The sequence below is a fragment of the Magnolia sinica genome, chromosome 4 (assembly GCF_029962835.1).
Source record: "Magnolia sinica isolate HGM2019 chromosome 4, MsV1, whole genome shotgun sequence".
Classification (NCBI taxonomy): Eukaryota; Viridiplantae; Streptophyta; class Magnoliopsida; order Magnoliales; family Magnoliaceae; genus Magnolia; species Magnolia sinica.
In genome coordinates, this window is record NC_080576.1 from 97,341,390 (window position 1) to 97,355,930 (window position 14,541).

The 14,541-nt window shown below is 41.2% G+C and overlaps 1 protein-coding gene across 1 annotated transcript; it reads right to left on the reverse strand.

The window, feature by feature from the left end:
* Positions 1-1,282: 1,282 nt before the first annotated feature.
* LOC131243449 (putative receptor-like protein kinase At3g47110) lies at positions 1,283-6,062 on the reverse strand. Its single transcript, XM_058242821.1, has 2 exons — positions 3,292-6,062; positions 1,283-2,101 (listed from the first exon to the last, which is right to left on the reverse strand). Exons 1-2 carry the CDS (start codon positions 6,002-6,004, stop codon positions 1,719-1,721), a joined length of 3,096 nt encoding a protein of 1,031 aa, XP_058098804.1. The 5' UTR covers positions 6,005-6,062; the 3' UTR covers positions 1,283-1,718.
* Between the last annotated feature and the right edge of the window lie 8,479 nt (positions 6,063-14,541).

Sequence of the window (14,541 nt, forward strand, 5' to 3'; positions counted from 1 at the left end):
TACAACCGTTAAGAAGGGTTACCATCCCATTAAAACATTCATAATTATTTATTGGACCCACCGAGATGTGGTTCATAAATTTAGACCCCATTGTGTGTTCCACTTGGATGAGGGGTTAGACTAAGTTTCAGTCGCATCCAAAACACAGGTGAGCCCCACCAAGTTATTTTATATGTTTTAGGCATATCCTCACATGATTTTAGATGGTATGGCCCACCTGAATTACTAAATGGCTAATTTTTGGGATATCCTATAATGGAAGGGTGTGTCTGTTTAATGGGATGGATGTCCGCCACACATCATGGCGGCGCCTATAGAGCTCAACCTCATGGAAAGCTTCCCATGAGGTCAACCTCAAAGTACCTTTTCCTATATATATATATATATAGAGAGAGAGAGAGAGAGAGAGAGAGAGAGAGAGAGAGAGAGAGAGAGAGAGAGAGAGAGAGAGATGCTCACCTATGCATGTGCGCACATGCGCATCTTTGCACACGTGTTATAGGCCCAAAATCAGGTGGGTGTTTACTTGAGGCTCCATGGATCAAAACTAAACATTGAGCAGATGATCTGATCCAACCGATTGATGGCTCGCACATGAACACTCACAAAGAAGTTACAACAGACAACTCGCATATGGACAATCCGCATTCATTGTCTACCTTCTTTTGGTCCAACCATGCTAGGAATGTATCTGTGACACATTTTACATCATAAATGGTCCAGATCTTGCCAACTAGTTATAAATATTGTAAAATTTTCAATTCAAGGCCTAGTAAGAAATTAAACGAGCTGAGTAATAGGATGGTAGACTCAGCCCAATTCCATAGCTCAAGACCCGCAGGTTTCCTTTTTTTTTAACTTTCCCCTCAAGAATTATCGGCTCCTATGCATGGTCCATTGCATTTGGGCCCAATGGTCTGGTGATGTAGGCTGTTGATCCTATCTGATGGGTCCCAGTCATGGGAGAGCCCAAAAAAAAATTCCCATATTGGAAGATCCTGAACGTTCACCCTTTAAGCCTATTTACATCCGATGTAGACCATTGCTTGCTAAACCAGGAAGCCCAAATCTTTACAGTTGCAAAGACACAAGGCGCCAACAATCCCAAAAACAACCATATTATCATTACACTGCATTAATCTGTAAATAGAAGCTTTAGAGCACCCCCTAAGAAGAGTATCAAATGACTAGTAATGATCATTTTAGTTCGTTTTAACTATTTTTTGGTAAGAGAATCGTTTCTTACAAAAACATAATCTTACATTACAATCCTTTTCCAAGGGAAATAATACAATGCTGAAGAACTAAATAAAACTCATTATCCAACTTTCCACACCAAGTAATTTTATATTTTTGGGAGCACACTACCTGAAATTTTATTGATCTGGAAACAAAAACCATTTACATCTCCAAAGGAGTGCCAGACGGGCTAATCCCTCCACTACACAACCACTAAGCAAAGCAAACACAACCAAAGCTAAAAGAATACCAAAACACAGAAAAGAACTGATTAAACACAACCCAACAACATGTTACCTTGTCCAAAGGGCAATGGGGAACTGCCGGGACATCTGGATGCATACAAACCCTCAGCGCAGGGATGAGCATCTTACCCACACCTATGTATCTTTCAATATTCCATGTCTAAACACAACTTGTTAATAATAACTAAGATAAGATGAACCTTGGCTTAACAATTCTGCCCCATTTTGCTGATCTTAGTGAATCCCAACCCCAAGAAATAAGTCCTTGATTGCACGCATTTCTGCAGCAATATCTCTCATTCGCATCCGCTCATTTGGAGATTCTACAGAACATGCAATGCCAATTTTGGTCACAGAAGCCAAGCACTCTTGCATTTTAATTCTTGCAATGCGACGTTGTTTGCTATTGTTCAAATCTTGAACTTCTTCCAAGAGCAGTCGTGGGTCTACAATCTCCATCACTCGATCTGGTAAAGCCATCTTAACAAATCGATCAAGGCTTAGACCATCTTTAAACATGTCATCAGTTGGTCTTTTTCCTGTGAACATCTCTAAAAGAAGGATACCATAACTGTAGATATCTCCATGTGTAGATGCCTTTTCACCCATTCCATACTCTGTCATTTACACATCTCAAATTATCGAGATTTCATTTCAACAATTAAATAAAAATAAGGATTATTTTTTGACAAAAAAGAATTGAAAATCATTACAAGAATAGGAAACAGTTATCATATTAATTTTAAACTTTTGGTTATCAAGGTATAACTAACAAATGAGTCCTACTAAAACAATCAGTACTAATTGCTCATTCATTGACCTTGCATTCTCAACTATTGGATGCATTTTTAGTTGAAATTTATCTTAATTAAAACTGAAAAAATTACTGAAAGAATCTTCCATTCTACAATCCTTCATTTTTACTGAGAGTTTCTTTGAGTTATCATTGCAACGGTAATTGAAGTACAATATGATTTATTTCAAGATTTTTAGGGTGTGTTTGATTGCCACCGAAAAATGAGTTCATCTCAATTTAGTTAATCGTAACTATATGCATTAGAGATCAATTATTTTGGTAGGGATTAATAATCTTAGTTGCCGACAATTTGTATAATCTCCATTAATATATAATTAATAATATCCAAAATGAGATAAATTCATTTTTCAGTGGCCAACAAACAGGCCAATAGTGGTATATTTATGGGAAACGATCCAGTGCTCTCTGAGCAATAGTAGTCCTAATTGCATTGAGACACTTGAATAGTTCAATAGATTGATCTAGACTGTCCATTAGATCTTCTACCTTTTTCATGGGCAATCACAACAATCGGATGATTCACTATTCTATATGATGACCTCGTTTTTTAAGCCATTCATTTTTGGAATACATGGATGGGATGGTAAGGATTAATTGCTTGATAAAAGCCATTCCTTAGTACCATGTACCATGTGTGATTTTGGACAGTTTGATTGGTGTCCAAATTTTTTTATTGTTATTATTTTTACATAAATGATCTTGACAGTCCATTTGATAGCCTATTGATCAGGCATTTAGACACATCCAATCGTATGATTTTTATGAATTTTTACATCTCATACAGTGAAATGTGCACTCAACCTAGCGGTGCTGTGGGAGCACCGGATCGTTTCTTATTGTGTATTCTTATCTTATGGTAGCAACTGTAACAACACTAGCAACAACAGAGGCAATAAAAAGAAGTTACAATTCAAGCTTCATATTTAAGAACTTCTGCAAACATTTAAAAATAGATTATACAAGAAGAAAGAAAAAATATGAAACTGTTACCTGGAGGAATATAGCCTACAGATCCCTTGATACCGGTCGAGTTGGTTTGATCATGAGAGGTATTACTTGCAGCGTTAGGAAGGAACCTTGCTAATCCAAAATCACCAACGTGGGCACACATGTCATCGTCCAATAGAACATTGCTTGGTTTTAGATCACGATGAACAACTGGTGTGCCGCAATGGTGATGAAGATACTCCAATGCAGAGGCGACATCAATGGCTATATCTAGCCTCTGAATAAAATTCAAGCTCCTTGACTCGTGCTGCTCGTATACATTTGGATGCAACCACTTCTCTAGACTCCCATTAGTCATGTACTCAAACACTAGAGCTTTGAAATCATTGCCCTTAAAATCAATGCTTGAGCAAGCAGTAATGATTTTAACTAGATTCCGATGCCGGATATTTCTCAAGGCTTCACATTCGGCAAGGAAACTCCTTGAAGCTCCTCGTTGTTGAAGATTGACAACTTTCACTGCAACAAGTGTTTTATGACGCTCTAGAATTCCTTTGTATACAGAACCATAACTTCCAGCACCAATCAAACTATCTGAAGAGAACCCACCAGTCGCTTTAAAGAGATCTGCATAGGAAATATTTAAGAACTGGCCCTCCAAGAGAGACGCAGGCAAAGGATTCTTCTTGGCCTTTCTTCTAGCCCGATAAAGAGTGGCAAAGAGAAATGATAAAAGAATCAATCCCAAAACTGCACCGACCGCTGAGAATATCACTCTTCGTGAAATCGACCTTCCATGTCTCTTAGGAGCTTTCTTTGGGCACACTGGTAGCCGTAATTGTGGGATACCTCCACAAAGCTTGTTGTTTCCGAGGACCAAAAATGCGCTCAAGTTTTTGAAAACCCCTTTAGTTGGGACTTCACCCTCAAGATCATTGGAAGACAAATCCAAATACTGCAAAAATGAGAATTTCTCCAGAACTTGTGGAATATGCCCAGACAAGTTATTGTGAGAAAGATTTAGCAGTAGAATACTTTTCAAGTTGCTCAGAGATGGAGGAATGGCTCCTTGAAATAAGTTATAGCTTAAATTAAGGACTTCAATGCTCCGACAGTCGCCTAGCGTGCTTGGAATTTCCCCAGTCAATTTATTGTGAGCAACATCAAAAACTTGAAATTGTTTTAACTGACCAACTTCTGTCGGCAGAGATCCAATCAAAGAATTCTCACCTACATAAAGTTTAACCAGAGAAGTAATACTTAAAACATCTTTGGGTATGCTACCATTCAGCTTGTTTACACTGAGATCTAGTACTTCAAGACGACAGTTTCCAAGACTCGAAGGGATACGTCCCTGCAAACGATTTTCATTTAAAGCGAGCATAGCCAATCCAGTGATGTTGCCAATGGAGGATGGGATTTGTCCTGAGAGTTTGTTTCTGGACAAATACAATCCCTCCAAATTTTGAAGCTTTCCAACACCAATAGGAATGGTACCCATGAGAGAAGTCTCAGATATATCTAGCATATTCATTTCAACAAGATTGCTAATATCTGTGGGGATTCTTCCAGATATTGGGTTTCCTCCCAACATTAGTTCTGTTAGGTGGGTAGAGAGATTGACGATAGCGTCAGGCAATGTTCCTCTTAGTTGATTGGAAAATATATTTAAAATTTTCAAATGGGTACAATTCGTTAAAGAAGTGAGAAAACTCAAGTCATTGTCTCCTTCTCCACCTCCAACGTTATTGCCCGGTAAATTTAGGATACTAAGATCCTTTAGTCTCCCCAAATTCTCAGGCACAGGTCCACTGAAACTATTATAAGGAATATCAACCAGAACAAGTCCTGAAGCATTTGATAATGAAGCTGGTATAGGTCCACTAAATTCATTTTTTGCAAGTAAAAGACCTTTGAGACTAGGAAGTGTGAGACCTAGATTGGATGGAAGGTTTCCGTGAAGTTGGTTACCTCCCACAGCAAGATTAACGATGGATGAGAGGTTGTAAAGTGATGGTGGAATCAGACCAGACAGTTTATTTACAGAGATGAGAAGAAATTCTAACTTCACAAGCCGTCCAAGCTCATCTGGAATGCTTCCTTCGAAACTGTTATGATCTAGATAGAGAAAAACAAGAGACGAGAGATTACCAAGTGATGGTGGGATGTTGCCGATGAGATTGTTACTACCAAGATCTAATGATGCAAGCTTTGACAAAGAGCTAAGAAAGACTGGAATTCTCCCTATGAGGTTGTTTTCATATAAATGGATGGATGTGATTTTCGAGAGGTGAAACAGTTCATCAGGAATTCCTCCTTGCAGCCCATTATAACTAAGATCAAGATCCCGAAGCCGGAAGAGCTGGCCGATTTCACGTGGGATTTTGCCATGGAAGCTATTGCCTGAGAGATTGATACTCCTGAGGAAGGTTAGGTTTGCTATCTGAGGTGAGATGGGTCCCACCAATCCGTGGTATACAAGATTCAAGGCAATGACTCTTTGAGGATGCCGGCGACCGCATGTGATTCCTTCCCAGTTGCAGAAATGGACAGAATCGTTCCATGAGCTGAAGAAGCGGGAAGGATCGTTGGATATCGGATCCTTGAATGCGATCAAGGCAAGCCGATCCGTCTCGTTTCCTAAGGTGGGGAAACCGATTCCTATGCACTCCATGCATGGGAGAAGGAAGGGAAGGAGGAGGAATGACCAAAATGCCCTTGGACAATGAATTTCAAGCTCCATTATACTTGTCATGGGAGGGGTAAATAAAAAGAGAAAATCCGAAAAATGGCAGTAGCATCTGTTGGGGCGTTGCGTTAACCTTCCTATATTCATTTATATAGGAAGGTTGGAACGCAACCCCCAACATGTGTACTGTCGCGACTCAGGATCCAGCATGTGTACCCCACACAGAGGGACCCCATTTCCTGGATGGTCTGGTAATCTGAACCGTCCATGTTCCAGATACTATGCTGATTAAGGTGTCACGTTATAGTCAACACTTTAGAGATGATACTAACCAGATGTAGCGCGGATCACAGACACTTTCACGGCAAAGATAGACCAAAGAAAAGGCCCGATCGAAGGTGAAAATGATCTGGGCTATTAAAAATCAAAATTTCAATTTTTACCGATTATATAATTTTGGGTAGAAAAACCTACTTAAGCCAACCAACCCCACTATGCCAGATTGCACATGCCGGATTTGCAACATTCCATGACAGTTAAAAGTCCCATTTAATTTCCTTTTACTATAAATAGTAAGTTTTAGTTTCAATATCACTTTTGATCCTTTGACTTGTAGGAGTGATGTAGAGCGGGTCACGTACACTTTCATGGCCAAGATGGATCAAAAAGGCCCGGTCGACAACAAAAGTGATCCGGACCGTTGGACTTTAGATCGGGCGTATCTCGCAATCCGAACGAGTTACCTAACGTAAAATATATGATTTTGGGGTAGAACGAGCTATTTTAGCCAAACAACCCCGCTATGCCAGGTTGCGTAGCCTAATTGCGAAAAATCCCTGGATCGACGGTCGTTTCCCTATTTTAATTTCGCTTTTACTATAAATAGTAAGTTTTAGTTTGATTATAACTCTTCATCCATCGGGCTTTAGGAGTTGCGCCCAACATGAAAAGAGCTTTAGAATAATTAGGAGAACGGTTTGGTGAATCCAAATATGACGCTTACTATTTTTGGCCGAAAACCTTGCGCACTAGTAGACATCACGACCATCTATAAATAGTAAGTTTACTATTTATAATAAGTCACGGATTCTAGGAGTTTTAGTTGTAGTTTGATTTTGATTTCTTTCCCATTGCTTGGTACCCCTATTTAAAGGGTTGTGAACTTGTTTTTAGTCATTAATTAATCAATTTCGAATTTCTTAAAATTTATTTCTATTTTCTGCTTTCTTTCCTCGTGGATTCGAGAAGTCTCTCTCCCGGAGAGCTCCATGGATTCGGAGTAGTTATCCTCATCACGTTCATCCTCGCGTCAAGGAGTCATGCCCAATATGAAAAGAGCTTATAAAAGTCACGTTTTTAAGGTGTTTGATTTGGAGTCTAAGTCTAAAACTCCGTCATAGGTTTAAGCTTCATTATTTAAATAGTTGTAATTCCATTTTTTCATTAATCAAGTTATTTCAAATTTATTAAGAATTATTTTTGCTTTTATCCCTCATGGATCTGAGGAGTTCGTGAGGAGTCTAGAGAACTCCGTGGATTCAAAGTCATTTTTTCCTAAGGAAGACGGTGATCGACCTCATCATGTCCTTCCATGCGTCAATTAGTATCAGAGCGAGGATTCCCCTTGGGCTGATGGTAACTAATGACGCATGGACCAAAATCTTATGGACGATGATATAGGGATTCATTATCTATTAGGAAGAATGGAAACTTTCCATTAAGAGAGTTAATTAATTATGCATGGGTTACAGTTAACCCTCGACCGTATTACGAATACGCTAATTCCGCCCTCAACCCAAAGTGATGCTCAGCCACTTATGCTCGTTGTACGACACAATCCCAATTTTTGTAAAGTGCTTTTAGAGGCCCTGAAGGTGAATCGTGGGGCTACCCTAAATGAGTTGAGCTCTAGCGATGAGGACGTCGGTAGCGTCGTTGCCCGACGATTGACTAGATCGTGCTTTAAGAGATTATTGAGGTAAGGCTAAACTCCATAGTTTTAATGGCTTATTACGTAAAAAAGACTTTCTTGATTGGTTAGTCGAATTAGAGTAGTATTTTGACTACATGAACGTACTGGAACATGTGAAGTTGGTTGTATTCAAATGGAAATCCAGTACTTCTGTATGGTGAGAGGAATTATAGCTTTCATGTTCCCTATAGAATAAGGCGCCCATCCGATCATGGTCGTTGATGAGATGCATTCTTTGATCATGATTCTTTCCTAGTGATTATGAGCAGGTATTGTTCCGCAATACCAAAATTACCAATAGGGGAATCGGACCATCATAGATTACATTAAAGAATTCTAGTGGTTGGCAACGTGAAATGATTTGTTGGAGACCAAATTGCATAAGGTAACATGGTTCATACGCAATTACGACCGGCAATTCAGGACCGAGTTCAGATGCATCCGGTCAGGACCATGGATAAAGAGGTTCAATTGGCCAGTAGGGAGGAAACACAGCTTCCAAGAGTCTCTACTTGACCTCATCCTTCGACTTGGGCCCCCATGACGAGCCCCATGTAGGATTCGGTGCTATCCAAAGGAAAGGAACCAGTAAGAGGGCGTCCTTAACCTCCTACAACCACAAACCATGACACGGGGAGCGGTCCATATAGGGCTCAATGTGGAGCGCCCACAACAATGGGGAGTAGGATTTCAAATCCTTATGGTCGACCAAGGTCGGATCATTATTTCCAATATGGCCAACTGGGCCACTTATCAAACACCTTCTCTCAACGCTCCATAGCCCACTTGGCCATTAACGAAGGGGGTGTTAAAGGTGAGGCAGCATAAGTAAGCCCTGGATTTGATGAGAATGAACAAGGCATTGAGAAAGGAGCTGGTGATGAAGAATAGTTGGCCGAGGATCATGACGAATCCTTGGTCGTGAGGTGGTTATTATATACTCCAAGGAAGGAGGTGCACTCGAAGTGGCAAAATATATTCCACACTCAGTGTACCATCAACGGTAAGGTCTATGATATAATCATAAACAGTGACAGTAGCGAGAACATCGTCTCGAAGGTAATGGTGGACAAGTTGCGGCTACCTACGACAAAACATTATTCTCCTAACTTGATTGTTTGGATAAAAAAGGTAAACAAGACTAAGGTAACTGAATAATATACTGTCTCATTTTCAATTGGTAGGAATTATAAGAATCAAGTACTTTATGACATGGTCGACATCGAAGCATTTTATATATGTTGCTCAGTTAACCATGATAATTGGACCATGATATGACTCACTGAGGACGAGACAATGTATATGTCTTTGTTAAGGACGATCACAGGACGATCCTTGCCACTATGACACCAGAGAACTATCCCGAAGCTTCTAAAGTAGAGGGGAGCTCCGAAGCTCCCTCCTGACCATTCAGAATTTCGTGAAGGAATCAAAGAAAACTAGTAAGGTGAACGTCGTTATGGTAAAGGGTGAGGAATTGGAGTCCTAAGATATTCCTCCAAATTTAAGGTCATTGTTAAATGAATTCAAAGAAATATGGCTCGAAGAGTTACCCGATGGATAACCCCTCATACGGGACATCCAACATTATATAGACCTCGTCCCTGGGGCTACCTTGCCCAACTACCCTTACTATCGAATGAGTCTAAAAGAGTGTGAGTTACTTCATGGCTAGGTGTACGAATTGATCTATAAGGGTCTTTTGAGAGAGAGCATGAGCCCATGCGTCGTGTCAGCTTTATTAACGCTAAAAAAGGTGAGAGCTAGCGCATGTATGTCGACAGCCGGTCAATTAACAAGATTACCATTGAATATCAGTTCCCGATACCGCGATCGAACGACATGCTTGATATGCTAGATGGTGTCAAGATGTTCTCTAAATTAGATTTAAAGAAGAAGTACCATCAAATTCATGTCCATCCTGGTGAAGAGTGGAAAACGACATCAAAGATCAATGAAGGGTTGTATGAGTGGCTGGTGATGTCCTTCGGTCTATCGAAGGTAACAAGAACTTTTATGCATCTGATGAATCAAGTGTTGAATTTGTTCATTGGCCGATTTATGGTAGTATATTTTGATGATATTCTGATATATAGCCATGGTGAGATGAAGCACATTGAACATCTTAGGTAGGTGCTACAAGTCTTGGCAGTTAATAAGTTGTACATTAACTTGAACAAGTGTTGTTTTTTAACGAAAAGCTTGTTATTCTTAGGATTTGTTATGATTTTCACAGACAAACTTCGAATATCAAATGATGTAACCATCAGATGAATTGTGTCGATCAAATGTGAGGAGTTTCCATGGGTTGGTGACATTCTATCATCGATTCGTGCAGAATTTCAACACTAGAGTCACACCCATTACAAATTGCATGAAAAAGTGCCGTTTCAGTGGACCGATGAGGTTGACAAGAAATTTGCTAAAATCAAACATCGACTGTCCATAACACCAGTCTTTGTTCTTTCCAATTACAACAAGCTATTTGAGGTTGAATGTAACATCTCATATATCAGAATTAGAGGAGTCTTATCAAAGGAAGCCAAGTCGGTATCCTTCTACAGCGAGAAGCTTAGCGAAGCCCGGAAAAATTATCAACATATGATCTTAAACTGTACATAGTAGTTCAAATGATATAACATTTGTGGCATTATCTGATTCAGAGAGAGTTTGTTCTCTACACTAACCATTAAGCCTTAGAGTTTATTAATAGTCAGGCTAACATGAACCATGTGCATACTAGATGGGTTGCATTTTTACAAGGAATTCACGTTCGATCTAAAGCACAAGTTAAGGCAACAAAATAAGTAGTTGATGCACTTAACTATTGTGCATCACTACTTGTTACAATGAGTAATAAGGTAGTTGACTTTGACTGTCTCAATGAACTGTATGCCGAATGCGAGGACTTTAAGGATGCATGGATAAGGTGTCAAGAAGGTCATACCAATGACCTACATATGCAAGATGGTTTCCTCTTCAAAGGGAATCGACTGTGCATCCCTCAAAGTTCTTAGAGGAAACAGATTATTCAAAAGCTACATGGAGGTGGCCTTAGTGGACACCTTAGGTGAGACAAGTCGCGGGCTCTTGTGGAGGAGCGGTAATACTAGTTGCAATTGGTACGTGACATGGGTAAAGCAGTGCAGCGCTGTCATGTTTGTCGGACCTCCAATGGGCAGTTTCAGAATATGGGCATCTACACCCCGTTACCTATGCCTAACGGCTCTTGGGAGGACTTATTTAAGGACTTCGTGTTAGGTCTCCCATGAACCACACAAAGATGAATTTAGTGTTCGTGGTGGTAAATTGTTTCTCAAATATGGTGCAAGAAGACCCTCGATGCATCACACGTCGAATCTATTCTTTAAAGATGTCATGTGGCTACATGAGGTTCCCAAGACCATTACTTTTAACCATGACACAAAGTTCATTAGCTTCTGACGAACTTTGTGGAATTGGTTCAATACGTGACTTTAGTTTAGTAGTGCCTACCACTCAGACTGATGGGCAGATCGAAATTGTAAATCGCACATTGAAAAACCTCCTTTGGTGTATTTCAGGTGACAAATCAAGCAATGGGATTTGGTCTTGTCTCAAGCGGAGCTTGCATTCAACAACATAATGAACTACTTAACAAGGAAGTTCCTGTTCCAGATTATTTGTGGTCGAGTGTCCTACCACACACTTAACATGGTCTCTTTGCCCAAGTTCCTGGGCATGAGCATTGCAACAGAATATATGGTGGACTGAATTGTGGGTATTCATGTGAAGATAACACAAATTTAACGTGGAAAACCCTTGTGGGAAAAAATCACGGCACAAAGCGACATAATTCCACTTTGAAAATAGAAATTACAAAGAGAGGGGACTTACCCGATTCGAACAACCTCGAATGTTTTTTTTTTCAAAATATACGTTTCATTGATATGAGAGGGAAATTACATAAGCTCTAATTCAGGATTCCCCAGGAGAAAAAGGACCTGGGGAAGCCTATCATATCTCTAATCACTAAACAAAAGTCAGGCTGACAAAACCACCACGCTAACCTCGAGCAAACTCATAAGACTCGCTCACGCTCTCTAATTGCCCCTAGCCCCATCTTGTCCAGAAATAGGAGGCCCCAGATCCTGGATGGAAGATCAACAAAAAGATCAATGGAGGAAATCTGAGTCTCGCTACCTTGGCGGGCCAAGGCGTCCGCTAGGGCGTTCCCTTCCCTAAAGATGTGAGCAAACTCAATTCGACCTCTACACTTCATACTATTGATCCGGCTTAACCAATAGCTTCACTTCCAACCCGGTTGGCTTCGCTCATTCAGCACTTTCACAACCTGCAATGAGTCAGATTCGATTATAACTTGATTGAAGCCTCTAGAAAGATAGATATGCAGACCGTCATGCATCGCATGAAGCTCCGTATAGGAGTTGGAACCAATGATGTAAACCATGGAAAAGGCAAAAAGGAATTGGCCCTTGTCTCCTCTGCAAACATCGCCTCCACCCGAGATCTCTGGTTCATTCTGGAGGACCCATCAATGTTCACCTTCACCCAATTACTGCACGGCCTGATCTACTTCACCACCTTTGCATACTTAGAGGGGATTGGCCCTGACTGTTAAGCTCGAAGAAGGATCCACAATATTAGCAGCCACACTCCTCTGCTGCCGAGCAGCGCTATTAGGCACCCCAGTCTTCTGGCTGCTGCCCGGATATCACAGATGATTAAAGTCCACCATTAAAGTCACCTCAAGATCGCAACCATAGTGGTGGCCTTCCCTTCAAAATGGGCTGCATTCCTCGATTTCCAAAGCTCCCACAACAGAACAACCTCGAATCTCACCCTTGCTACACACTTTAGAAACCCTAAAACCTTTTAGGAACCCTTGGAACCCTTTTAGAAAGCCTTAACATGCCTGAGAATGGCCCTAGGGACTCTTATTTATAGATGGGGAAACCCCATGCTGGACAGTCTCAACCAATGGTCCCCCTGTTGCGCTAAACCTGCAACATGCACACCTTGATACGAGCTGAATGCCCCAATTCTGGACTGCAACATCAACCAGAATAGCTCTATACAGGACCTTCCAGAGGAATGTCGAGATCCTTGGAGGCATTTTCTCATGCCAAACCCAATTTGCCCAGCCTTTTCGCTTGTTGGATTCTCTACTTACTGACCAAGCCGAGCTGACCGAGAAACCACCAGACGGGGTGAGAGGCCAGAACGGAACCTCTGGGCCATCAGAAATACAGAACCCCTGCTAAAATATATGATCTATCGCATCCTGAGGCAAATAACAAAAAACCATAGAGGGAGGAAGAGGTCCGTTTGTTCCCAGAAAATTGCAGACCTGTAGATTTTGTAAATGAGCGGGAATTGGGGCCGAAAGCAGGCTTTTGAGGGGTCCGAGGCCCATCCAGTTTTCACTCCAAAGATTGCATTTACCCGCACCGAGTTTCCATTGGACCACAGAATCAACTAAGGGGAAGAGGTTCATGATTTTTTTCCACATCGGTGACCGAGCGCTGTGAGGTCTCACGCTGGAGAGATCCAACAAGTCCAATCTATATTTTGCAGCTATAAACGCTGCCCACATGGTTGAGCCAGCTTAGAAATGGATGGACAGTTTTCGACAACTTCCGAATACCCAACCCGCCTTCTAGCTTGGTTCGAGCCACTACCTTCTAGCTACGCTAATGCATTTTTTCTTACCGTCAGCCCATCCCCAAAAGAAATCAGCAAAACATTTTCCCAACGAAGATATCACCTGAGCAGGGAGGTGGGCGGCTGCAAGGATGTGAATTGGGATGCTTCCAAGAACATGTTTCACCAAAACTAGTCTACCTGCCCTGAGAGGCCTCTAGCTTGCCACCTGTAAATTCAGCCTTTTATCTTATCTATAAAGGGCTAAAAATTGCTTGCTTTCACTCTGCCTACTGCCATCGGAACACCAAGGTACATAAGATGGGCTGCCGACTTTGAAATACCTAAAAAGGACTCAATCGCTCTAACTCTAGACACCGGAAGCTTGCTAGAAGTAAAAAATGAACTCTTTCGGAGGTTTATGGCTTGGCCTGAGGCCACTTGGTATTCATCAAGGAAATCTTTCATCTTCCGTAGGGAGACCTTGCCTCCATTCAGAAATAGGAGGGTGTCGTCTACATACAGGAGATGCGAGACCTGATGACATCCGCGGGCCAGTTTGTAAGGTTGGCAAAGGCCCTACTCCACCAATCTCTTAAGGCCCCTACTAAGGTTGGCGTGTGTGCATTGACTCATACCAACATGAGTTACCACAAGTTGTTACCTGATACCCCTCGAGCTTTTAAAGAAGCCTTTCAGAGACCCATTAACTATAATCGAGAATCTTGTTGAACTTACACACTCCCTCATCCACTCCACCCACTTCCTTCCACACCCAATTGAAGAGAACTTGCTTGAGGTAGCCCCAGTTCACCCTATCATACGCCTTTTTAAGGTCTAGTTTGATGATGAGATTTCCGCTCCTAATCTCTCTGAACAGCTCCTGAGAGATAACTATGTTCTCTGAGGTAGATCTACCCTGAATGAATGCCCCTTGTTCTGACGAGATTAGCGAAGGGAGCACCTGACTCAGCCTGGATGCAATGAT

What these genes read in the sequence shown, in the direction of transcription:
- LOC131243449 (XM_058242821.1), bottom strand. Translation starts at nt 6,004, where the DNA reads ATGACAAGTATAATGGAGCTTGAAATTCATTGTCCAAGGGCATTTTGG. An exon ending in TGTAGGCTATATTCCTCCAG is followed by an intron (nt 2,102 to 3,291) that starts GTAACAGTTTCA and finishes TGTAAATGACAG; the next exon opens with AGTATGGAATGGGTGAAAAG.